General features: G+C 52.2%; 2 protein-coding genes across 2 annotated transcripts; both read right to left on the bottom strand.

Moving 5' to 3' along the window:
* Positions 1-2086: 2086 nt before the first annotated feature.
* Positions 2087-11203, bottom strand: TRIM11 (tripartite motif containing 11). The gene is made up of 6 exons (XM_070416714.1): positions 10621-11203; positions 6719-6814; positions 6268-6498; positions 4154-4176; positions 3971-4071; positions 2087-3434 (listed from the first exon to the last, which is right to left on the bottom strand). Exons 1-6 carry the CDS (start codon positions 11026-11028, stop codon positions 2887-2889), a joined length of 1407 nt encoding a protein of 468 aa, XP_070272815.1. The 5' UTR covers positions 11029-11203; the 3' UTR covers positions 2087-2886.
* Positions 11204-12033: 830 nt separating this feature from the next.
* TRIM17 (tripartite motif containing 17) lies at positions 12034-16986 on the bottom strand. The gene is made up of 6 exons (XM_070416715.1): positions 16542-16986; positions 15287-15382; positions 14652-14882; positions 13189-13211; positions 13009-13109; positions 12034-12740 (listed from the first exon to the last, which is right to left on the bottom strand). Exons 1-6 carry the CDS (start codon positions 16968-16970, stop codon positions 12193-12195), a joined length of 1428 nt encoding a protein of 475 aa, XP_070272816.1. The 5' UTR covers positions 16971-16986; the 3' UTR covers positions 12034-12192.
* Between the last annotated feature and the right edge of the window lie 7403 nt (positions 16987-24389).

The following is a 24389-nucleotide window of genomic DNA, read 5'->3' on the forward strand; positions in this document are numbered from 1 at the left end:
AATGCACATGGACCACTCTCCAGGAGAGCAATATGCCAGGCAATAAAACAACTAAGTTTGTGTTTTTACCACAATGGTGTTTAATCAGAAGTCAACAGAAGGAAATTTGGGAAAGCCTAAAATACTTGGAAATTAAACATACGTCTAAATAAGCCAGGAGCCAAAAAAGAAATCACAATAACAATTAGAAAGTGTTTCGAGCCTCCCCCCACCCCAGCCCTCTTCCCCACAGGCAGAGGACAGAGTGCTAGTGCAGGAGACACCCACTGGTAGTTCAAGGCACACTACCAGGCTTGCAAACCAGGGCAGCAAATTCATCCCAATCCCCCAGAACCTGACCCAAGGCCCCCCTTTTCTCTGACTTCTTAGTGAGCCAAAGCACCCCAACCTAGGCTCATTTCCCGGGCCCTCTCTTCACTGTCCCCAGCTTTAATAAATGTCCTCTAAAATTCACCTGGACTTGTGTTGTGAAATCTTTCCTGCATGAAGTCAAGAACCCACATACTACCAACTGGCCCTAAGCCAGGGGTGGGCAAACTTTTTGACTCGAGGGCCACAATGGGTTCTTAAACTGGACTGGAGGGCCGGAACAAAAGCATGGATGGAGTGTTTGTGTGAACTAATATAAATTCAAAGTAAACATCATTACATAAAAGGGTACGGTCTTTTTTTTTTTTTTAGTTTTATTCATTTCAAACAGGCCGGATCCGGCCCGCGGGCCGTAGTTTGCCCACGGCTGCCCTAAGCAGACCCACCAAGGGCCAGGTCCCCTTCCCAGTAGCAGTATTGGAGACATCCACTGCTAGTGCAGGAGACACCCCCTGGTAGTGTAGGGGGGCACCCCATGGTAATACAGGAGATCCCACTAGTAGTGCAGAAGACACCTGCTGCTCGTGTTGGAGACACTCACTACTTGTTGGGACACATCTTTGTAGCTCTTAGCCACTCTGAGGTATCAGCTACATGGGCAAAATCTTTCCTTTACTGTGGTCCATGCTGCACAGAAAAGTGAGGAGCTATCACAGGGTCCACTGGCTCAGCAGGTAAAATGCGTGGACAGAGCACCCAGCATGTGTGTGTGGTCATCAACTAAGCTCATTTCTTCTGTCACCTGGTGATGGTTGTGTGAACATTCCATCCCAAACTTCCCAGTTTGACAACAGGATCATTTGAGCTAAAGGCAGTTGATATGCAGATAGTAGAGAAGCTGCAAGTCCTCCCCCTGCCTAAAAGGACCGAGTCAGTCACAGGAGACAATAAGATCCCTCAGCATGGGGTTGGCTCTGGGAATCTCCACAAACCTCCCAACCAGCCCCTACCCTGGTACTGCTTCGGACTGTTATTTCCCACAAACTTGTTCTTATTGCAGTGGCAGCAGAAGCCGGACTTCTAAGCTGCTGCTGGAGTTACTCATTTCCTCTGCGTGTCTCCCATGTGCAGGAGGTGCATGTGTTAATAAACTTCTTTTTCTCATTAATCTTTTATTACCGGGTTCCAGACAGGGATCGGATGGGTGGAGGGAATATTTTCCCTCCCTCACACTGGTGTCCAGCTTTGCTCCAAAGCCTTGGTTAGGTGTCCATGCTGCTGTTCTTGGGGCAGTCGTGTGCTCCTCCAAACTCTCACCAAAGCTGTCTCACCTCCTGGCTTCCGGTGGCCATCCAGGAAATCCCAAAGTCCAAATCTTGCTTCAGGCAAGAACCGACCAGTACCTCAGATTCTCAACAGGAAGTGAAACAGTAGGCAGTCAACTGGGAAAGGATGGGGAAACTTCTCCAGCCAGAAAAGTGGCAGACTCCTGGCTTGACTGAGAAAAACCTCCCGGGTACATAATTTGAAGGAATTGTTCAAAGTGGTACATACATTTTTTAAAAAAGTCCAACAATGGGAGAATGAGTAAATAAATAATCAAGTAACTAGCTATTGAACACCATGGAACCTAGAACTGTTGATCAGATTATTTGAAAAAAAGAATCCCATGGCAGTTGCATGAAATGCAGCCAGCCACTGTGTCCCCAACTTTGCTGTGGACGGTAGGCCTTTGCCCATGGACTCTCCCACCCAATTCAAAAGTAGCATCACAGACAATGGTTAGTTTATTTACTGTAAGGATGGTCCTTACCGCAGATAAAATCTTGGGGTACACACCTTCTTGTGAAAAAGCACCAAAACAAGCCAATAGAAATCCTGGATTGAAGTGGTGGGGGTTGGGAGGGGGGGTCTACGCAGCTTCACCCCTTCCCCAGGCAGGGCCAGTGTCTTTTCTCAGCTAGTGCTCAGCTCTGGGGTGGGAAGGAGCATTCTGCAGGAGCCCACAGTGGCCCATGCTGGGGGACTTGAGGGCTTGTACCCAGGTTCCTCAGACCCCTTATGCAGTACCTTTTGCTCTGAGCACTCTTCCTCTGGCCTTTCCCATGCCCCCCCTCTCCTGATGACTGCTGCACCCCGATTGATGGGGCATCCACATCCAGCACCATTTTCTAGGACCAGACCCTGAGACAGGCTGACGGACTCACCTCCCTCCCAGCGGCCTCACAAGACAGCAGCTCTTTGGGGAAACAGCCCTGGGGCTATGAAGGACTCAGGCTGAAGCCTCAGAAAGTTCCACAAGCCCTGGCCTCAATGCTGACCAGCTGGGCTCCTGCAAACAGAGCTCCCCAGGACCCTGGCTTGGGCTATGCAGAGGACTGTGAGCAACGCACGGGTGACATCAGATGGCCATGGAAGGTCACCTGGGAGATGTTGCTGGCCCCACAGTGTTGGCTTCCCGGGGATGACAGAGGTAGAGGGATTTTACTAAGCACACAAAGTGGCATTGGGAGCTCTTCCTGTGGCTCAGGATACCCTTGGAGACTCAAAGGCAGGACAAAGGCATGAGACACCTGCTCACTGGGAAGCCAGCCCATCCCCAAGCACTCCCTTGGGTCGGCAGATGGTCATGGGGGTGGGGCTGCTAGACAGAGGTGAGAAGAGGGCCCGAAGCGTCCCTGAGAAGGGTGTCTCAGGGAAGGCATACAGGAGTGACCCATCGGTGGCGCTGTAGAATGCCAGGTGCCCGGCCTCGTAGTCCAGAAAGATGCCTACACGCCGGGGTGGGTCTCGAAGGGGGGCAAAGGCCCGCTCAGAGGAGTTGTAGAAGCCCCCTAGGAACACCAGGATCCAGAACCCATTGCCTGCAAAGAGCTCGCCCTTCTCCTTACGGTTAGCATTCTCCCTGCAGACACCCAAGGCCCAGCTGGCCCGCTCGCCCACCTCCACCTCCCAGTAGTGGCGGCCGGAGCTCAGGGGCTCCCGGCCCAGCACACAGGGCCCGGGGTCAAAGCGCTCGGGGCTGTCAGGCAGGGGCTGCCGCAGGTCCCCCCGCCGCACACTCTGCATGTCTTCCGACAGGACCAGCTCAGGGTTAGCAGTGTCCGGATCCAGCGTTATGTCCCCTGCAGACAGAGCAGTGGTCACTTCAGGCCCCTTCCCCCAGCCTGCATGAAGTCTGCCCTCAAACATCCTTATAGTTGGCTAGAGTGCCTGCTCTCCATCTTGTGTCTTCCTCAAAAGATCACCTAACCACTTGCAGTTGCAATTCGGAATGTTCTGGAAAGCAGTCATACACTGCCTTGCAATTCACTCTCTTGAAATTCAGGAGGAACCTGAGTCCTTTCTATGTCTACTCTTCCAATCCTCAGAGTGTTCAGCCCAGCTTTCATACTGGGTTCCCCAGGCCTGGGCCTACACAGGTGTCCTGGCACCTGATGGACCAACCTTCACTTTTCCTAAATGCACCAGGATAGCCCAGCCTGGCTGGCCCTCCCTCAGCAGGCTGCCCTGACCCCTCAGCTTCTCAGCCATGAACCAGAGCCTCCGTGCCTTTCCTACCACAGGCCCTGGGATGGGCACTTCTTCCGGACCAGACCTGGCCAGCTGGGTCCTTCCCCCTCCCCCCGCCCCCACCCCCTTTGTATGCTGTGGCACCCACCTCGGAACCTCTGCAGAGCCTCCACCAGCCCCGGGACCCTGCACACCGTCCTCATCTCCATGGGCACCACCTTAGGCAGCTGCAGCTTCACTTCCTGGACCCTGGAGAGGCAGCCAGGTGTCACACCCAGAGTGGGCCCACCCGTACCCAACCACCTTCCCTAGGGAGAGGCTGGAGTCCTACCTGCGCAGGGTGTCCATGATGTCCTGTGGGAGAGACAGGTGGTGTCAGTGCCCGTCACATGGTCTTGCCCTCTAACTCCATCCGTGCTGCAGTGCCCCCCACATGGTCAGAAACTGCCCCTGCAGCCTCACCTGCTCCCATCCCATCCTGCCCACAGGCATCTTACTCGGCCTCCATCAGCTGCCCTCCCTCATGTCCTCACCCAGAGCCCAACTTCCAGGTAAGGCCTCTCTGCTTAGGTGCTCCTTTCCCCCAAAATGATGCATAAGAGCATTTTATTCAGTGTCACAGGCTACTTGTAGCCCTGAAATCCACATGTTGGTGTCTTAATGACCAGGTCCTCAGAATGGGTCAGTATTTGAAGAATGGGCTTCCTAAAGAGGTGATGATATTAAAACCAGAGGCCCGGTGCATGAAATTTGTGCATGGGGCGGGGGGGAGGGAGGGAGGGGTAGGGGTGGTGGTGGTGGTGGTGGTGGTGGTGGTGTCCCTCAGCCCAGCCTGCACCCTCTCCAATCTGGGATCCCTCTCACAATCCAGGACTGCTGGCTCCCAACTGCTCGCCTGCCTGCCTGCCTGCCTGCCCCTAACCACTTCTGCCTGCCAGCCTGATCACCCCCTAACCACTCCCCTGCCAGCCTGCTTCCCTGCTGGCCCAATTGCCCCTAACTGCCCTCCCCTGCCGGCCTGGTTGCCCCTAACTGTTCTCCCCTGCAGGTCTGGTCCCCCCCCCCTCAACTGCTTCCCCCACAGGCCTGGTTCCCCCGCAACTGTCCTCCCCTGCTGGCCTGACTGCCCACAACTGCCCTCCCCTGCCGGACATCTTGTGTCCACATGGGGGTGGCCATCTTTGACCACATGGGGGTGGCCATCTTGTGTATTGGGAGTGATGGTCAATTTGCATATTACCTCTTTATTAGATAGGATGAGGTCACCAGGGTGGACCCTAATCCTATATGGCTGGTGTCCTTACAGGAAAAGGAAATTAGGACACAGGTGTACACTGAGGCAGAGAAGTCTCAGGAGAACCAGCCCTGCCCACACCTGGATCTCAGGCTCCAGGACTGGGGGAAATAAACATCTGTTGCTTAAGCCACCTGTGTCATTTGTCACACAGCCTGAGCTGACAGAGACAATCTGTTATTTGGAATGCCAGCTCCTGACAGTAAACAGCTTGTCTTTTTAGAACACTGCCTAGCACACAGCAGGGACCCAGCCCACTTTGTCAATCAAATGAACCCTACAAGCAGTCCTTCTAACCATACTGTGTACCACCTACCAGGCCATAAAGGATGAAGAGGGAAAGTAAGATATTGTGCCCAACGTGGGTTTCCTTAGGGGCAGGAAATTTCACACACAGTAGTTGATTCTCTCTGGGGAGCCTGGGGACCTGCTAGGCCTCTAAAGAAAAGGGAGACTAGTGGGTTTCTGAAACCTGAGGATTCATCAGGAGAAACAGAGACAGTGCAGGCCTGGGAGAGGGCCAGCATGCAAAGGGCCAGGTGCAAAGCAGTTAGAAACAGCCATCCTTACTTGTTTTACTGGGTAAGGGGAAGTGGGGGAGGGGATAGTCTTGGTTGTCACAAGGTCTGGAGCTGCCCTAACCACTTAGGAGAGGGATGGAGAAAGGGCCCCTGCCCAGGGGTGGGGAGGGGGCCTGAACCTTGAAGGAAGTTGACCTCTGTAGAGATGACCTGGCCACTCTGGGCAGTGGGGACTAGATACACACCCCTTTAGGAAAATGCTCCGTACCCACAGAGGGTGGTTACGGGGGAATCCTGGAGGGGCACCCAGGACCCCAAACTCTGGTGTAGCTGGGGCCCTGGGATAAGTCACTCAGAGTTCTGCTTCTTCCGTTTCCAATGGGGCTCCTGGACAGGTACCAACAGCAGTTCTCAGTGGGGTTTGGGATTCATATCTATTCCCCAGACAGTGGCATGTCCATAAGGCCCTCACCAGTCCCAGTCCTCACCCCAGTATTTCACAGGTAGGACACAGGACATCCAGAAGAGGACAAGCTCAGAGAGCTTGCTCCACCGAGGGCTTCCTTCCTGCTCCCGGGTCTGCACCCCTTCCCATTAGAGCCCGTGTGCCCATTCCAGGCATGTGCTCACCTGCAGCAGTCCCAACGCCGGCAGCTGGCAGCGCCCCTCCAGCTCAGCGACAAGATCGGCTAGCTGGGCACTCTGTTGCCCAAGGCGGACAGCGCTCTCCTGCAGCGGGGGCAGCACCTCCAGCTCCTCCTCCTCCAGCCTCTGCAGAAGCCGTTGCTCTTCTTCTGCCAGCAGGCGGCGCAGCCGCTCAAACTCTGCACGCACATTCTGCCGCTGGCTCTCCACCATTTTCTGTAGGGGGCATAGGGGGGGACAGTGAGCTGGGCACCACAAACCCACCACCAGGGCTCCACACACCACCCATCCCCCACCCAAACTCACCCCGGGGGTTGAGGGTCTGGAGCAGGAGTGCTGCGTTATAAGGAGCGTTAGTGTGAACAGCGGCATCCAGCAGTGGGGGCACCAATGCCCCACCTCCCCACCCCTGGGACCTCAGCGCCCAGCCACCTGCCTGCCACAGGGCACAGGTCTCCTCCGCCTGAGCCTGAAACAGCAGGGCATCTTCCATTTGCTTCTGCAGGTGGTCCAGGGACTTCTCCAGCTTGCCCTGCAAGGAAGTGAGGGCAGCCAGTAAGCCCACTGGGCCCTGTCCCTATTCCCACTGCCCAGCACCAGACAATGGATTGAACAAACTGAATCTGCTAGGAGATGCCCTCTTCCTGGGATGCCCTCCCACCACCCAGGCTGACCCAGCCCCTGGCCCATCTTTTTCCTTTCTCCAGCCTTCCTGCCTTCCTTCCTCTCCCGACCTTCCCAGCCTGACTCCCTACCTCATCGCAGCCTTCTTTCCTGTGAATCCCTTCACTTCAGTGCCTGTCCTGAGCTTGCCAAAGTTCAGCTTCATCGGAAGGTGCCAAGGGACACTCACACTTGAATCCAGCTGCCTTGAGCCTGACCTCAGGCAACACCCAACTGTTTACTTCAACCCTATCTGCTTGCTGGGGCATCCCCAGCATTAAGACAAAGTAGGCACCAGTACAGTGTGAGGGAGAAATAGCAGTTGTGTAAGAGCCCTCTGCCCTCCTCCTTCTGCCTAAAGGCAGGACATGAATTTCCCAGAAGGGTGGCCACCCTGTACCAGGAAGGGGGCACACACTCCACCAAAGATGAGGTGTCATCCCTGAATGTGCTGAACAGACCTTACTAAAATAATGCCAGCCTTCCAGTAGTTCCCCCGTATCATTTCCTAGTTCCTTTCCCACAAGTTATTGGCCCTAGCAGCCCAAACCCTTTCCTTTGTCTAGTCACTTCTCCACAATTTATCATCCTCTGTTAAAATGGAATATAACCTCTTAAGTCTAAGCACTCATTTTGGTTTTGCACTCTTCTACAAAGTCATTGTGCCGTATGAAATTTAAGACTAATAAAACTATTTCTTTTCATCTGCTCAGATTAACATTTGTCAGTTTAATTTGCAAGTCTAAGTCACAGAACCTAACAGGCTAGAGTAAAAGGTTTCTCCTCCTCTACAATAGAGTTAGTGCTGCCCTCTGAGACTTTATCAGGTCAGCTACAAGGAGCCCTTAGAGGGCTGGTGGTCACTCTTCACCTCACAGCCACTTTCTGCACCCTGATCTGGGTGTTTGGTGATAGGAGTGCAAACCTGCTGGACGTGAGTAGACAGACATTCCTGCAGGCATGTAATACCCCCAAGTGAGAGGAAAATCAACAGAAATCCATGTCGAGAATGGATCATGGAAGAGGTTTATTCCGGTACCCCACAGGCTTGTTCTATGACAGTGACCTTTGCACTCCGAACCATTCTGGACATTGGCTACCAGCTACTCGACGCTACTTTGCGGCGGAAACGTGCATTTACAGACCCTCGTATTATTTAGTATAATTTTGGAACCAAGTAACGTATTATAATGATATTGGACTTATATGAATTGGGTGACATCGAGGAATGTATATTTGCAAAAAAAACAATATTTTATTGTTTATAATTTTGTACAGTATGATAAGTTTTGTAACATTCCCCAATATGCATTGCAGGCTGATTAGTGCATGTTTGACAGTAATAAGTGGTTTGACGCCTGCCACCAGGTGTTTTCCTGTTAGAACACACAATGCAGTCCCGTTTTCTTTGTCCCACATCGGGAATATGTAGTTTATTGTTTAATCTATTGTCTGCAGAAGATGTGGATGGACGCGTTCTCGATACACGAAAATCGCCCTTTAATTGGTCAACGAGTGTCTTGACAAACTTGTGGTGTGTCATTGGCGTTTCATTACTTGTTTGTTTTTCGATGCGATACATTATGTATGAGTTTATCACACACATTTCCAACCCCCCAAAAAATAACTTCCTCCACCATTTGAGCGATTTACGGAGGAAACAATACGTCGAAGCGTATTGATCCGCACGATCCGCACCACCCATATTTGCCGTATATTCTAACACCATTTCAGGCTTACTGACTGTTATGATATGTCCACCGCGTAATGTTCTCTGGGTAGATTGTAGGTTTGTGTTATAATAATTGGTGAGCATGGTAATAATTCTTTTATCTTTCCATGCAAGAAGCGTAGTATTATTCTTTCTGTATGCAACTGTTTCTTTCCAATTTCTTCTTTGGCATAATTGTTTGTCTCTTTTATTATGCTGTCTACTAATTCTTCAGTAAAATATAATGTGAAATAGTCTATGGGCTCTTTTATGTTACTCGGGACTTGTGGTCTGGCTATTTCTTCGTGTAAATCATAATTTATCATGGCTGGAGGAACGTCCGATTTGGTAACATCTTCCCACTCTTCACTTGACGATACGTTGTCATGTTGCCGTGTGTTTTCTTCCATACTACTATTATCACTTTCGCCATCTATGCGAACAATTCGTCGCCTTCTAGGTTGAACAATGTCACTATCACTGCTGTCGTTTTGTTCTACAGTTAGTCTTTCTAACGTGTCTGTATAGAGGTCTATCTGGAGCTCATCTTCACTACTACTTGTGTCATGAGACTCATTCGTGGTTGGACGCTTTGCCATTGTTCTAATAAAAAATATGAATAAATGCATGGGTTGAAAATTTCTAATTGTTATTACTAACTGACAAGATGATATTTACCAAAATAGCTTTCACCAAACAATTTATTCACTAAGAAAAGAATCACTTTTCCGATTTTCTCCTCGTTAGATCTATGTGCACTGCTCGAAGCTTCAAACCAAAATGAGCTCAGCTTTGAAAATCTTTTCCTCCAGATGTAGACTTGTTTATTTGTAATTATATATCTCACTATACAGTGCGAGCTATGTTCGAAAACCGACCTTCCTTCTACAAACTCCCCTTATCGCTCTTTTCAAGTGGCGTCGCAAACTGCTCGGACCGTCGTGTGCACGCATCTCACGTTCTCATCCGACACAAAACCCGCTGACATTTCTTGTATATATCTTAGTAATTTTACGATATTTTGATTTAATTTCTTGTGCCATTTCAAGATAAAACTTCAGGGAAACATGCATGTCTCAAAAAGTTGCGTTGAAATAACTCAATTCCCCGTAATCACTAATAAACTGCAATGTCCCCTGAGAGGGGACATCCGAGTGATATGCTAGAATTCCGATGTCCCCTGAGAGGGGACAGCGGAGTGCAAAGGGTTAACTCTAATGCTGACTAAATGCTGCACATGGTGTGCCCCAGCAAACAGACACACACACCCGCTACTGGCCGTGAAGCAAAATGCAAGCCAGTCACAAAGTTTGAAAGAGGCCACCCATGCATCAATACCTGGTTCCGGAAACAAACTCTGCTAAGGCAACAGGCCAGGTGAGCTGTCTGCCCCCCCAGCGGAGCGGGTAGTGCTGGTGTGAGTTTGGGTTTTAAGGAAATGCGTTTCCAGGACAGGAAAACAAGGCTTCTCAGCCTGAGATCTAAGCACAGCTGAGCTCGGGTGTGTCAGACGGCAGTGGTGGCCCCAAGCAATCCACTCAGAAGCTTGCCGGGCCCTGGCATCTGCCTCCCGGAGTATTTTCTCACCAGGACTTCAGCACGGGTCCCGGCCACTGCACCCCCTCCCATCGGAGAGGGGTCCTCATTCGTCCCACCTGAAGGAAACCACCTCTGCTGTTTTCCCACTTTCTCCCGCGCTGGGCTCTATCCCGGCCACTGTTCAGTCACCCCAGCCCAGTCCCCGGCCCAGTGCCGCCCCAGACGGTGGGCCCCACCATCACAGCGGGACCTCGGCCTCAGAGACCGCCTCCTCCTCCCAGGTCCCCACGCTGGCTCCCCACTGCGGAGTGGTGCCCCAAAGTGCCCCAACCCGCGAAAATGCCGGTCTGGGAAAGGCTAAGCGCCCCCCACTCCCCACCCCCTAAACCACAACGCAGGCCAGACCTGAGCCCGGCCGCGCGCACCTTGAGGTCCTCGGCGGCGTCCTGCAGCGGGCGGACGCGGTGCGCCCAGTGCTCCCCCGAGCGCTCGCAGGCCGCGCACAGCAGGCGCAGCTCGTCGGCGCAGAAGGACGCCAGCGGCTCGCGGTGCGCGGCGCACACGCCCTGGGGCACCGGGGACGGCGGGTGCAGGCGCCGCGCCATCTCGGCCATCTTGGCCAGCGGGCGGTTGGGCCGCAGATTGCGCTGCGGGGACAGCTCGCGACACTCGGGGCACGCGTACGGGCCCTCGGGCTGGCCCCAGCAGCGCCGGATGCACTCGCGGCAGAAGTTGTGGCCGCAGTCGGTCATCACCGGGTCCATGAAGTAGTCGAGGCAGATGGCGCAGGTGGCCTCCTCCTGGAGGTTGGTGGACAAGTCGGAGGCGGCCATGGCGCGGTCACGCGGAGAAGGCGGCGCTCTCCCCGGGTCGGGCGCCGGCTCGCCGCCGTCGGGGCTCTGGGGGACTTGCGGAGACCGGGGCTCCGGGACCCGGGGGCGCGCGGGCTGTTGGAACGCGAGGCGCAGGGTGCTCGGGGCGTCTCGGCTCCCGAAAGCAGGCAGGAAGAACCACGGCGGAAGCAGGAAGCAGCTGTTTTGGGGGCGGGGTGGGGGTAGAAACACCCGCTTTGGTCCGGGATTGGCTGCGGCCCGTCACGCGGCCCGCGGGAGGCTGTTCGCCCTCTGACCTGGCGTCTCCGCTGTCGCCCGTGCGCGTTCTCGTGGCTCCGGCTCATCCGGCTGTCGCGCGGCCTGGCTGTGCCTCAGGCCAGGGGAAGGGTGGGGGTTCAGGGGCCGGGCCGGCGGGGCGCCCCGCACGGTCACTGGGGTCCCTGCGGCGCAGCGACCACTAGGACTAGGGTAGCCCCAGCCGCCCCCGTGCGCCCAGGACGGTCGGAAGGGATGGGTGGCAGCGCTCTGCCCATAGGGACTCTGGTCGTATTGAGGTAGGAGTGCGTTGACTGTATTCTGGGGTGCTGATGACTGTTAAGGGGGGCTAATGCGCCGGAAACTGCGAGGATGGGTGGGGAGTGAGAGGAAAGAACCCGCCCACACCCATGATCCTCTTTGAACGGAACCCCCCCCACTTCCCGCAGGTTCAAAGGGGATGAAAAGGGATGGGGGTGGGCAGCTCTGAGGTTTTTAGGGGTTCAGCTTGAAAACTTGTACTTCCTTGTTTTCCCTATGAAAGACCCAGACGTGGAATTGCTGATAACAAGAAAGGTGGACCCCTCAGGCCACAGGTTTACTTACAGCACCCAAACCAGGAGGACCCAGTGAGTGGCAGGGGGAGGGCAACATGTCTAAAAAGCTACAGCACCGTGGCCTGTCCCTAAGTGTTACTGAGGGATTGGTACAGGTTCCCTCTATGAAGCACCTGTGAATACAGTCCGTGGTGTAACTGCTTTAATCACGATTCTATTTCGGCTTGGTGAGCCCCCTGAGCCAGCAGGGCTCTCCACAGCTCCTCGGAGATGAGCAGGGCAGGCAGCCCGCTGAGCAGGACCACCTCACTTTCTAGAGAAAGTGGAGTGCCCGCACTCCCTGCCTACACGCCTATCCCTTCACCCACAGTGTCACTGTTGAGATGACCATCTGGCCAGATTTGGGGACCCCAAGGCAAAAGAAGGGCTTCAGGGGGCCTGGGAAGACTGGCTCGGTGTAGGTGTGCAGGTGGGACCCGCTGCTGGCATTGTAGAAAGACACCTCCCCAGCCTCAAAGTCCAGGAAGACGCCCACATGGCTGGGGGGCTCCGTCAGTGTGATGGGGATCACGGTTGACACGGGGGGCACATACTTCTTTCCCTTGCACAGCTGTACAACCCAGAATCCATTTTCCGGGGACTTCGGGACTCTATCCGTCCGGCTCACATTGTCCCTGCACACACCCAGGGCCCACAGCGCATCCCCTGTGAGGTTCATGCCCACCTCCCAGTAGTGCCGCCCTGAGGAGAAGGTCTGGCAGCCCACTGCACAGGGGTAGGCCAGGAACCTGTCCTTGCTGCAGGGTGTGCCGTCTGGTGGCGTGCTGAGGTAGTGCCTCTGGTGGCTCTCGTACAGGAGGAGGTAGGGGTACGCTGTGGCAGGGTCGGGTACCACGTTCTCTGCAGACAGGCCCAGCAACAGGGATGGGGCTGAGTCATCCCTGTCCTCCCTGATCACCACCCTCCCAGGCCTCCCCTTGGCTGAGTCCAGCTGGGAGCCTGGGTCTCTGCATGGGCCGTACCCCAGCTGCCGATGTTGATGGTGCCAAGGAGATGAGCTGGGGACCATTTGGGCATCTGGGAGTGGCAGGTAAGGGTAGGGTGTGAATTCCCAGTGAACATCAAGGCTCCCAGGGGTGGCTCTGGTCGAGAGACTGGCCCCACTTACCTTGGAAACTCTTGAGCACCTCTATCTGCCCCGGGACTCTGCAGACAGTCCTCAGTGAGATGGGGGTGGCCTCTGGGTACTGCACACTCAAGCTGTTCTTCCTCCAGAGGGAACAGATGTTACTGACCCCTCTGGCCCCATGTGAAGCCCTCCCTGCCTGCACCTCAGGCGGTCATATACCTGTCCAGAGGCTCCTTCATGTCCTGCGAAAACACGGAGAGAGGGAGGGCTGCTACATCTTGTTAGGGATCTGGGGTGTCCCCAAGCCCCCTGTGTGGACATTTCTGGCCTGCAGAGCAAGGAGAATTCATAATGCTTTCCCGTGACCCTCTTTCCAGTTTTCAGAATGGATCTCTATCTCTTGGCCACCAGGGTCTCCTGCTGTCCCCCTGCATGTGAGTAAGACCACAAAAGCTGTCCTGCTCTCAACTGGGGGGGGAAGGCATGGGGGACCCAAGGGCGCTGCCACACTGCAGGCCTTGGGCAACTCAGGAGTGTTTAGTGGATGGTGAATAGGCTGCTTTTTACTAGAAGACCAAGTATTCCCCAAAGTTGGGGCAAGTGCATAGTCCGTTAACTAAACCAGGACACTGTTGTCCCAAGATGCCAGGACAACAGGCACAAGACCGGTGCTGACCTTGCATGTGGCATTTGCTTCCGTTGTATAAACACACTGTGTGTGTGATGACTCAGAGCACGAAATATGTTTTTTGCTATGGATTCCATTTTTCCACACAATTCACAAGACAGTTACCCACTTGTCGGCCAACATAATCACTCCCACTTCTCTGGCCTCCTGTGCAAGCCCATCCCTGACAGTCCAGCTGCACCTTCTCCCCAATTCCAAATCCTCAGTAGGATCACATGACTTGCTCCTGCCTTGAATTCACTGGGCCTGACCTGGCTGGTGTGTCCATGCCCCAAGTCACCAAGTGGATGACAGCTGCCCCTGGGCCATCCCCCACCCCTCAGACTAGGAAGGGAATGCAGAACACAGGTGTCTAGGACTGGAGTCTGTCAGGCTGATTGTGTCGCTTGGCCCTGGTCAGCAAACTGCGGCTCTTTGGCCCCTTGAGTGTGGCTCTTCCACAAAATACCGACTTCTGCGCATGGGCCACGAAGTTTCAATCGCACTGTACGTGCGCACCCGCACGTGGTATTTTGTGGAAGAGCCACACTCAAGGGGCCAAAGAGCCACATGTGGCTCAAGAGACAGTTTGCTGACCACCGCCCCAAGCCAACATGTTGGAACCCAGCCGTCAGGACCTCAGATGAGGCTATATTTGAAGATGGGGCCTTTAAAAGGTAATGAAGGTGAAATGAGGTCACAAGGGTGGGCCCTAATCCAATGTGACTTGGTGACCTTAGCAGATCAGGACAGCTGCACAGTGGACAACCATGTGCAGACACAGGGCGGAGATGGCATCCACACACCAAGGAGAGAGGCCTCAGGAGAACCAGTCTTCCAGCCTCCAGACTGAGAAATAAATGTTTAAGCCCCCAGCCTGTGGTATTTGTTACACAGCCTGAGCTGATGAAGACAGAGCCTTCCTTGTTGGTCTGTGTTTGCCCTGGCAGGTCCACCACACCTGGGCCAGAACTTGTGTCCACCCCGCCCAGCCAGGTGAGCAGGTGAGCCTCACCTGTAGCATCTGCAGTGGCTCCCGAATGCTACAGTCCTCCAGCCGCAGCAACAGGGTCTCCAGGGAGCTGCTCTGCTGCTCTAGTGCGACCATACTCTCCTGCAGCCTGGCAGCGGTGTCCTGCTCCTCCTGCCACAGGGCCTCCAGGAGGCGCTGTTCCTCCTCCACTAGGAGGGCAGCCATCTTCTTGAACTCCGTCACAATGCGCTGTCTCTGCTTCCTCACCTTCTCCTGCAGGGTGGGACCTGGAAGTGAGGCACTGCCAGGGGACTACCATCCTGTGCCCAACTTGGAGGGGCCACTCCTGGGATGCCGGCACATCACATGGCCACAGTGACCCACAGAAAACCAGCACAGCTGGTGGGGGGAAGGGCCACGCAGAGCCCCCATCACTGTGGGGTGACCCCATGAGCCCAAATGGCCATCAAGGCCTCTGTGTACCCCTCAGTCCCTGCTTCAAAGTGGCCAATCTGGGCTGAGTGCACATTCTCAGTCCTGACTCTGGTGGGAATTCTGTGCCTCTCCTGGATCTTGTGCTGTCATCCACCTTGAGGGTCCACAGGTTCTAGAAGCCCTGCAGTACCCTGGGGCCTCGCCAGGCCTTCCCGCCCGTTCCTCAAGGTCTCAGCACCTGCCTGCCACTCGGCCAAGGCCTGCTGCTCCCTGGTCTGCAGCTTCTCGGTCTTCGCCATTTCCTCCCGCAGGTGCCCCATGTCACCCTCCAGCTTCAGCTGCAGACAACAGACCGCGGGATAGGAGTTGGAGGCCCCCTGCACACCCACTTCAGGAGGTGCCCTCTGAAGCTGCATCAAAGGGAATGGAAATGCACCCCAGAGCATGCCCCTTGGGCGTGAGAATTGTTTTGAGCTGGAGGCAGAAAGACACCTTCCGAGGCTCCTGTTATGTGACTAAAAGCAGAAACTGCTGAGGAATGAGGGTTGCCACAGGTCCGCCTCCTGGGGGAAGTTTTATGGCTCTGAAGGAGGTGGAACGTGGGATACCACTGATGAACTTTATCATTTGTTGGTTTCCCCAAAGTACTTTCTGTTATGATCCGAATGTTCATGTCCCCCCAAATTCACATGTTAAGTCCTAACCCCCAAGGAGATGGGGCCTTTGGGAGGTGATGAGGTCAGAAAGGTGGAGCCCTCGGGAATGGGGCTAGTGGGGAAGAAGGGACTGAGAGCTCCCAGCCCCCTCTTCCATGTGAGGACAGTGGGAAGTTGGCTGTCTGTGAACTGGGAAGGAGCCCCCGCCTCCCCCCCCCCCCCCCGACTGTGCTGGTGCCCTGATCCTGGACTTCCAGCCTCCAGAGCCATGAGCATGAAGTCTTGCTGTTTGTAAGCCGCCCAGTCTTGTGTTCTGTGACAACAGCTGGAATGGACCGAGATACTTTCCCAGTTGCTGCCCTTGGGAGCCTGTCCCCTTTCCCTTTGTCTCTTCTCTCCAAATGTACTGTTCCTTGTTCAGATGCTAAACTAAACCACCTAGCCAGCCACACACATTGCTGTGCTTTCTTCCCTGTGACGTGTGCGGGCCACATGTGTTAACAGTTCGCTGTTCTCTCCCTGATTTGTCTTTTCTCAGTCTGATTTAGGGTGGAAGAAAAAGGCCCTTTCCTCCCCTACAAAGGGTCACCTGGCCTGCCCACACAGTGGCTTGGAGGCTACTTTTGTCAGCCTGGGCTCCTGAACAACTGTGGAGGGGATGCTCAGCTGGCCCTGCCACCTACCTGCTTTATTGTGGGAGTTACAGACACTTCCACTGTGGGGTCCAGCATTTGGGGCTGTTTGTTACAGTGGTTGTTCTTCTATCTGACTGATAGACCCCTGGACACACAGACATGCACTCAGACCTCCTTGACCCGTTGCCCTTCACCCCTGGGCCCACCTTGTGCTCCTTCACAGCCTCCTCCACTGGGACCACTCTGTGAGGCCGGTGTTCCTGGGACTCCCTGCAGACCACGCAGATGGGGCTCTGGTCATCTTCGCAAAAGAGTTTGAGCACCTCCTGGTGCACCTGGCACAGATCCCTGCTCTGGATGCCCGGGTGCTGTCGTGCCATCTCAGCCACCTTGGTCAGCAGGCGGTTGGGCCGCAGGGTCCTCTGGGGGGACAGCTCGCGGCACTCGGGGCAGGGGAAGACACCCCTGCGTTTCCTCCTGCCCTTCTTGCCTTTGGCCTTCTCCCAAGTCAGCCGGATGCACTCACGGCAGAAGTTGTGGCCACAGGAGGTCATCACAGGGTCGGTGAAATAGTCAAGGCAGATGGAGCATGTTGCCTCCTCCTGCAGCTTTCTGGAAAGTTCCACAGCATCCATGGCTCCTGGGAAAGAAACAGAGTATCCGGCCACACCCTCTGCCCAGAACCCCAGGCACTTGAGGTGTCCTCTTGCGGACAGCACTGTACATGGTCCTGTTAGGGCACCTGGCTTGTCTTCAGTAAGAGGCATAGGTGCCTCTCTGGAAGCTGACAAAGACTCTCCACAACCGAATTCAGCCAGGTTCCCCTACGCTGCCACCTGTATGCCTAGCCACGCCCAGTTTTATTCCATTTGGAGCCCATCCCACCCCTCCTATGATGAATGTGCAGGAATCCTGCTAGTCAGTTTAGCAACAAGATCCCTCCCCATTTCTCTTCATTGTGCTTTTCCATCACTAACCCCCTCGCCGTGCCCTGGGCCATCCTCCCATTGTGTGGGCTACAGTAGGAGATGACCCCGTCTTCCTCCTATTGCAGTAGTCTTGAATAAAGTCTTCCTTACCGGTGTAACCAGTGTCAGAATCAGTTTTTCTTTAACAGGACATCCATGCAACAAAGGAAAGGAGGACTTTAAAAGGAAAAATCGGAGTTGGAAAAGTTCTCTGACCAAATTCTATTCAGGCTCCCAGAACTTTCCAAATCGGCCCTGGGCTTCTGTGTTTGTGTCTCCGTTGTCCAAGTTTAATAAGAATCCCAATATGTGGGTTTAGATAGAAGCCCCTACCCCAGTGGTTCTCAACCTTCTGGCCCTTTAAATACAGTTCCTCATGTTGTGACCCAACCATAAAATTATTTTCGTTGCTACTTCATAACTGTAATGTTGCTACTGTTATGAATCGTAATGTAAATATCTGATATGCAGGATGGTCTTAGGCCACCCCTGTGAAAGGGTCGTTCGACCGCCAAAAGGGTCACGACCCACGGGTTAAGAACTGCTGCCCTACCCAGTGGCTTCCTGTTAGTAATTTCCTATCACTCACCCACCTTGACCATAAATCCCCACTGAGAGTTGAGCTTTCTGTGGGATTCTGTGCTTCCCCTACAGCAGTCCTGAATAAAATGTTCTTACTGCTCTACCTACCACCCACCTCTGGTGTTCTTTGCCAAGATGCAGTACAGAAGACACGATGGTTCATGCTCACACAGACAGAGGCACATGCACACACACTGGTGTTCGAACACCCATGCCCTTATGCAGTTCAGATCCAAGGTCTCCCGATGCACCTCATGGGGTGGTCACTGGGGCGAGGCAGTGTAGATCTGAAAGTCATTTCTGAACCACAGCACTATCTGGGTTCCCTTCCCTGCCGTCACCAGAGAGATGGCTCTGATATTTCAGACACTGGGTTCACCTGTGGAAGCTGCCTCTCTCTAAGCAGAGCCCTTGGGATGGCCTCCTGCTGCCTACCCACCTGAAGCCGGATGTATGTATTTGGGTCAGGTTCAGGGGAAGGGGGCCAAGGACTCTGGGTCAGTGAGGTGGGCCCGTGGCCCTGTCCTGGGGATGCTCCTGTAATTAGGGCTAAACCAGGTGACCCTTCTGGTTCCAACTGATAACCACCATCCGACCGGCCCTGGATAGCGTGGTACTCACCGGGAAGAGGGGTGCACGCTGCCCGACTAGGCGCCCCGGACCACGAGCGCAAACGGAGGCGCTGGGAAACCTGCGTTTGCGCCACAGAGACCAGGGCGAGGAGGGTGCGGTGGCCTCAGGCTTTGTGGCGTCAGCAGAGGCTGGGAGGCCTTAGCGGGTGTGTGAATGGTGAGGATTGGGGTGGGTGTCAGCAGCCAGGGGCAGGGGCGGGAGCAGACGGGCGGGGTGAAAGGCGGAGGGCAGTGTCCTGGGTCGGGGGAGGGATTTGGATAGACCAACGGGGATGGGCCAGGGGTGAGGATAGGGACCGTACTCTTGTCCCTGGATGGGGGTAGGCGAGTTGGGGGGCAAAGGGAGGACACGTGGTGTGGGGATAGGAAAAGCTTTGGGAAGAAGGGGAGAGGGCAGCTGGGGCGGGGGGCGGGGAGGGGTGCCTGGCGTTGGGAGGAAGGTGAAGGTGATAGAGGCAGCGGAAACCGGCGCCGGGTTGGGGAAGTGATAGGGGCGCTGAGAAGTGATGAGGTCTGGGCTTCAGGAGGCACCGGGGAGGAAGGAGAAGGGCGGCGCCCGGACCGGGTTAGGAGGGGCGGGGGGTCCACAGGGGCACCGGACAGGATGGGTCCCTGAGGGTCTGGCCAGCGGTGGAGGTGATTTGGGGACTCCCAACCCTGACCTAGGCCTGCCCCGGCCATTGGCTGCGCACACCGGAGTCATACCCCTGCGAGCGGACATATGAGGAAGCTAAGGTTCGGGCCGCCGCCAAAGGGGCCTCGTCTCCAGGGGCGCGGTGTGGACGGCCAGGCCGTGGCTGCAGGCGATGGCTAGCTTTCCTAGCTTTCCGGTGCGCAGCCGGAGTGTTTCTTGCGTGGCGCCTCAGCGGAACACCAGCAGGTCGGAGTGGGACTGCGCAGTCCTGCGGGCGGGCGCCTGGCAGTGCTCGGGAGGGGAGGGCAGACAGTGCTGAGAGAGGGAGCACCGTCCGCTCGCGCCGTCTAGGCCCTGACTCACGCCATGGGCTGAGGGTTTCTTTCAATTTAGGAAATTGCATTTAGAAAAACTTTAAAACAAAAATTAAACACACAAGAGAACAATGGACCCCATATATAAATTGTCCAGGTCAGTATTTCACTGTGTTTGCCTCATTTGTCCTGTTCTTTAGTATTGGCTGAAGATTAAAAAACAAACAACAAATCCCACAAATCACTAGATTCACCTCTACGTGCTTCTGCAAAGGAGAAGAAACTTTCCCCCTAACCTCTTGGTTCACTGGCTGGGGCTTGCTAATTTAACTGAAAATGCCTGATCAACAGCAAAAAACACCCACACACCAGTTTGTATGTATTTGGGCTTCCACAAAGGAAGTAGCTGGCTTGTTAAACAGGTAAAGTTAAAAGTTTTTATGTAAAACTTAGGGAAAAGGAAGGGGGGACATGGCCTCTTTGGGAAAAACAAATAGGTTTCTTTAGGAAAGACCAAAAGGGTGTGGACGAAAAGGGGCCACAGACAAACCCTGACAAGCTGTGGGGGGAACAGTCAAACCTGTGAAGAATTTTTGTGAGCTTATTTGAGCCAAACTGGTGACAATTGTCAGGAAGCAAAATCTCAAAGGATTGAGATAATGCTCTGGAAAGTGGCAGTTTTGCACCTTATTTTATACACTAGAGGCCCTGTGCATGAAGTTCGTGCACAGGTAGGGTCTCTAGGCCAAACTAGCTAGGGCCCAACACTGTTGTAATGTACCTGGCGAATCACACAAGGACGCCTCAAGAAGTCAAATTAAAGAGCCACATTTATTGCGAATCCGGGACTATGAGGGGGCATTTTGCTCTCCCAGATCTCATAATGTCCGCCCCAGCCCCAGCACCAGATTTATATAGGCAAAGATCACAAAGGCATTGGTTACATCCCAAGGTTTGGAATGAGGAACCTGGTTTGCAAAACAGTTTACAGAAGCAGAAGCAGTTTTACTTAAGCATGTTATCTAAATTATAGTTTTGGGTCTCCGAATCACTGAATTGACAGAAACACATTATCTAGTGGTCTTGGGACCACTGAGTCAACAGGGACACGTTATCTGGAGCCCTCTGACCTTGGGATAATTGTGCTGTCCTTCCCAGGTAAAGGAAAATGTGCTTTCTAAGACCAATATGATCATAACCGATGGGACATTCACATTACAATCAATAGAGTATTCAATTGATTGGGATGATTTATATAATTCATATAAATAACTTAATTATATAATTCATATAAATAACTTTTTTATTATTTTAGCAAGCAAATAAGTACAGAAACCAAACAGCAGGGTTAGAGTTAAACTATAGTTTCTACCTGAGATGATTGCTACCATACTTCATATTCTTTCTGGATAAAAACTCTCAGCAAAGTGGGAATAGACACAATAAAAATCTTATATGACAAATCTTCAGTCTGCAGGTGAATGCTTTATCTACTGAGCCAAACCAGTTAAGGCCACTGATGTCTTTTGATTGGAGCAATTAATCCATTTATTTTTAAGGTTATTATTGATAGGTACTTGTTTGTAGCCATTTTTATTCTTTATGCCTGTGTTCCTTCTTCCCTTTCTATTTCTTCTTCTTTTTTTTTAAACATGGAGGAAGCTTCCCCCCCCCTTTTTTAAAAATATATTTTATTGATTTTTTACAGAGAGGAAGGGGGAGGGATAGAGAGTTAGAAACATCGATGAGAAAGAAACATTGATCAGCTGCCTCCTGCACACCGCCCACTGGGGATGTGCCCGTAATCAAGGTACATGCCCTTGACTGGAATCAAACCAGGGACCTTTCAGTCCACAGGTGGATGCTCTATCCACTGAGCCAAACCGGTTAGGGCTATTTCTTCTTTTTATAATAGTTCCTTTAGCATTTCTTGCATTGCTAGCTTTTTAGTGATAAACTTCCTTAGCCTTTTTTTTTTTTTTTGTCTGCAAAGCTCCTGATTTCCCCTTCAATTTTGAATGATAACCTTGCTGGATAGAGTATTCTTGGATTCAGTCCCTTGCTTTGCATCACTTTGTATACTTCATTCCATTCTCTTATTGCCTGATGTGTTTCTGTTGAGAAATCAGTTGATAGTCTAATAGGAGATCCCTTGTAGGTAACACACTGTCTCTCTCTTACAGCTTTTAAGATTCTCTCTTTGTCATTAATGTTTGCCATTGTAATTATGACATGTCTCGGTGTGGGTCTTTTTGGGTTCATCTTGTTTGGGACTCTCTGTGCTTATGTGACTTTTTTTCTTCCCCAAATCAGGGAAGTTTTCTGTCAGTATTTCTTCAAATAGGTTTTCTAATCCTTGCTCCTCTTCTTGTCCTTCTCGCACCCCTATTATTCATATGTTCTTCATTTCATATTGTCCCAAAGCTCCATTAGGCTCTCCTTCTGCTTTCTAATTTTTTCTCCAATTGCTGTTCAGATTGGTGTTTTCTGCTCTGTATTCTAACTCACTAATTCAGTCCTCCTCTTCTTCTAATATACTGTTGAAACCTTCCATTGTGTTTTTTATTGTAGCTATATCATTCTTGATTTCCTCTCCATTCTTACATAAGTTGTTGATTTTCTCATCTAGCCAGCTTAGGAACTGTATGATCCTTACTCTGAATTTTTTTCTGACATATTGCAGCCTCTGTTTCATTTAGTTACTTTTTTGGCAATCCCCCCAACCCCCCTTTCCTTTCCTTTGGCGGTTGTTTCTTTGTCTCCGCATTTTTGCTCTCACCAAAGGGTTCAGGCGCCGAGTTGCATGGGGCCTATGGCCGAAGCGGCAGGCTTGGCAGGCGGGGCACACTCCGAGACTCACTGAAGGATCCAGTTGCCAAATTGTGCAGGGCCTGTGGCTGCAGTTGTGAGTTGCTGGGAGGGGAGTGCACTCCAGTGTTCACAGGAGCCTGTGGCCAGCAAGTCTGGAGTCCCAGTGTCTTTCTTGCTGCCTGCTTTTCTAGAACTGCCTCCCTCTCTTGACTCAGCTCTTGATTTATCCTGTGTATAGGCTTGAAAGTGACATTCAGGGCTTTTACCATGCTACAAGCCTTCCGGGTCACTTCTACATTAAGGGAGCCTACCATTACCAGCATAACAAAAATGGTTAAAGCAATATCTCTAGCAGGGTTACCCAGGTGGAGATTGTCATTGCAGTCTGGTGCGATGAGCTTGAGACGGTCCCTTTGATTCAGACCCTGTGATGTTTCTGAGGCATAGAGACAGGCAGTAGTCCTAAGAAACAGCCCTCCCCCCATGCTGCTAGCAGGGATAAATTGTTACCCCACATATCAGAAACCAACCAGTTAGCAGCTTAGTATGTCCATTACTATAAGAGAAGGTGAAATTATCAGAACAATTCATATTGTAGTTATTAGATACTTAAAGACAATAACTAGAACACTCAATAAAAGTCAGACATTTGCCACAGGGAACTACTGCATCTTTTTCCCAGACAGTGGGTCCCAACATATAACCCTGCATGTGAATAATTCCATATATTAGCAATAGGTATCCCAACTCCTACTAGGCAAAATGTAAAGGTCAGTTCTACACAGGTTCCTCCATTGCCAGCTTCAGAGCAGTTGGAGTTGTGAGAATCATGTCTCAGGGTCCCATCCATTTCTCCTCCGGTTGGCCCATCGTCCTTGCTCTGCTTATGTCTGTCTAACTGTCTACCACATCCTCTCAAGAATCTTGGCTCTGAATTATTTCATGGAAAAGGGGTGTAGGCTCTCTTCTGTAGTTGCATCAAGCTGAGGAGAGACAAAATTTTCTTTCAGAGCCAAGAGATCCTTGCTCTCTGTCAGAGACACAATGAGGCCTGGGCATGGAAGGAGGTAGCGATGGTGTCTAGAAGTGGTATTTCCTAAGTGTGAGTAGGGCTTTGTAACCTGGTGGAGACAAGCTGTGTTATAAAATTTAGTATTATTGGGCAAAAGTTAGAACAGCAACAATTATGACAAATAGTCTGGTGGAAGGAAAAAAATTTCAGTTCTAATAATTCCCTATTGAAACAAAAATTTTCCCTCTAAAATCACCCTCATTTTTATTAAAGTACCAAATTAAGACCAATTTATTTACTGTATTTTTAAAAATATATTTTTATTTATTTCAGAGAGGAAGGGAGAGGGAGAGAGAGAGAAACATCAATGATGAGAGGGAATAATTGACTCAGCTGCTTCCTGCATGCCCTCCAGAGCTAGTAACCCGGACATGTGCCCTTGACCAGAATCAAACCCAGGACCCTTCCATCTGCAGGCTGGCACTCTATTCACTGAGCCAAAGCAGCTAGGGCTATTTACTGTACTAAGTCTAGTTACAATTTGGCCTGATTGTTTGCATGAACACAATAAGAATAAGTTGATCACATAAGCTATTTGTAAAAAGTATGCTTTGCTGGAATCTCATGAACAAGCTTTAATTAATTGTGCAGAGCAAAGAAGCTGAGCCACCTAGCTGCCATCAGGTTTGCCTGCAATACCTGTAGAGTTGGGTGAATTCCTCAAATTGATGACCCCAATGATGTCTTGAGGTTCCTTCCTTGCCATCTCTCAGGAAAGCAACCTTTGCTCCTTACATGGAAAGACTTCCATGAACCATCTGACCAAGCAAGGTACCAGGCTTTCTCCAAGGTGCTCTTATTGGCCTCATTCTTTAAAACTTTCTGGTGATATCCAGAGTCCAGGCATGTTAGACATGACATTCCAAAGTCTTGGTTAATAAAACCACAATTGGAAACAGTTCTTATTCATGCAAATAAACATATTGCCATGACTCACTCATTAAGAGTTGTCCAATTCTGGAGGGATAAGGTAGAGAGAAAAATATATAATTTACCAAATTGCTTTAAAAATGCTTCCTTATATCTGAAAAAACAAAAAGT

This window comes from Myotis yumanensis, unplaced genomic scaffold (assembly GCF_028538775.1).
Source record: "Myotis yumanensis isolate MYYU_CA2020_CCGP unplaced genomic scaffold, mMyoYum1.0.hap1 SCAF_5, whole genome shotgun sequence".
Lineage (NCBI taxonomy): Eukaryota > Metazoa > Chordata > Mammalia > Chiroptera > Vespertilionidae > Myotis > Myotis yumanensis.

Excerpts from the sequence above, each read along its gene's own strand:
- TRIM11 (XM_070416714.1), bottom strand. The coding sequence starts at position 11,028 with ATGGCCGCCTCCGACTTGTCCACCAACCTCCAGGAGGAGGCCACCTGC. Across the intron at positions 6,499-6,718 it reads AGACCTGTGCCCTGTGGCAG|AAAATGGTGGAGAGCCAGCG; the intron begins GCAGGTGGCTGG and ends TGCCCCCTACAG. Across the intron at positions 3,435-3,970 it reads GGCTCTGCAGAGGTTCCGAG|GGGACATAACGCTGGATCCG; the intron begins GTGGGTGCCACA and ends CTCTGTCTGCAG.
- TRIM17 (XM_070416715.1), bottom strand. The coding sequence starts at position 16,970 with ATGGATGCTGTGGAACTTTCCAGAAAGCTGCAGGAGGAGGCAACATGC. Across the intron at positions 13,212-14,651 it reads AGCCACTGCAGATGCTACAG|GACATGAAGGAGCCTCTGGA; the intron begins GTGAGGCTCACC and ends GTGTTTTCGCAG. Across the intron at positions 13,110-13,188 it reads ATGAAGGAGCCTCTGGACAG|GAAGAACAGCTTGAGTGTGC; the intron begins GTATATGACCGC and ends TTCCCTCTGGAG.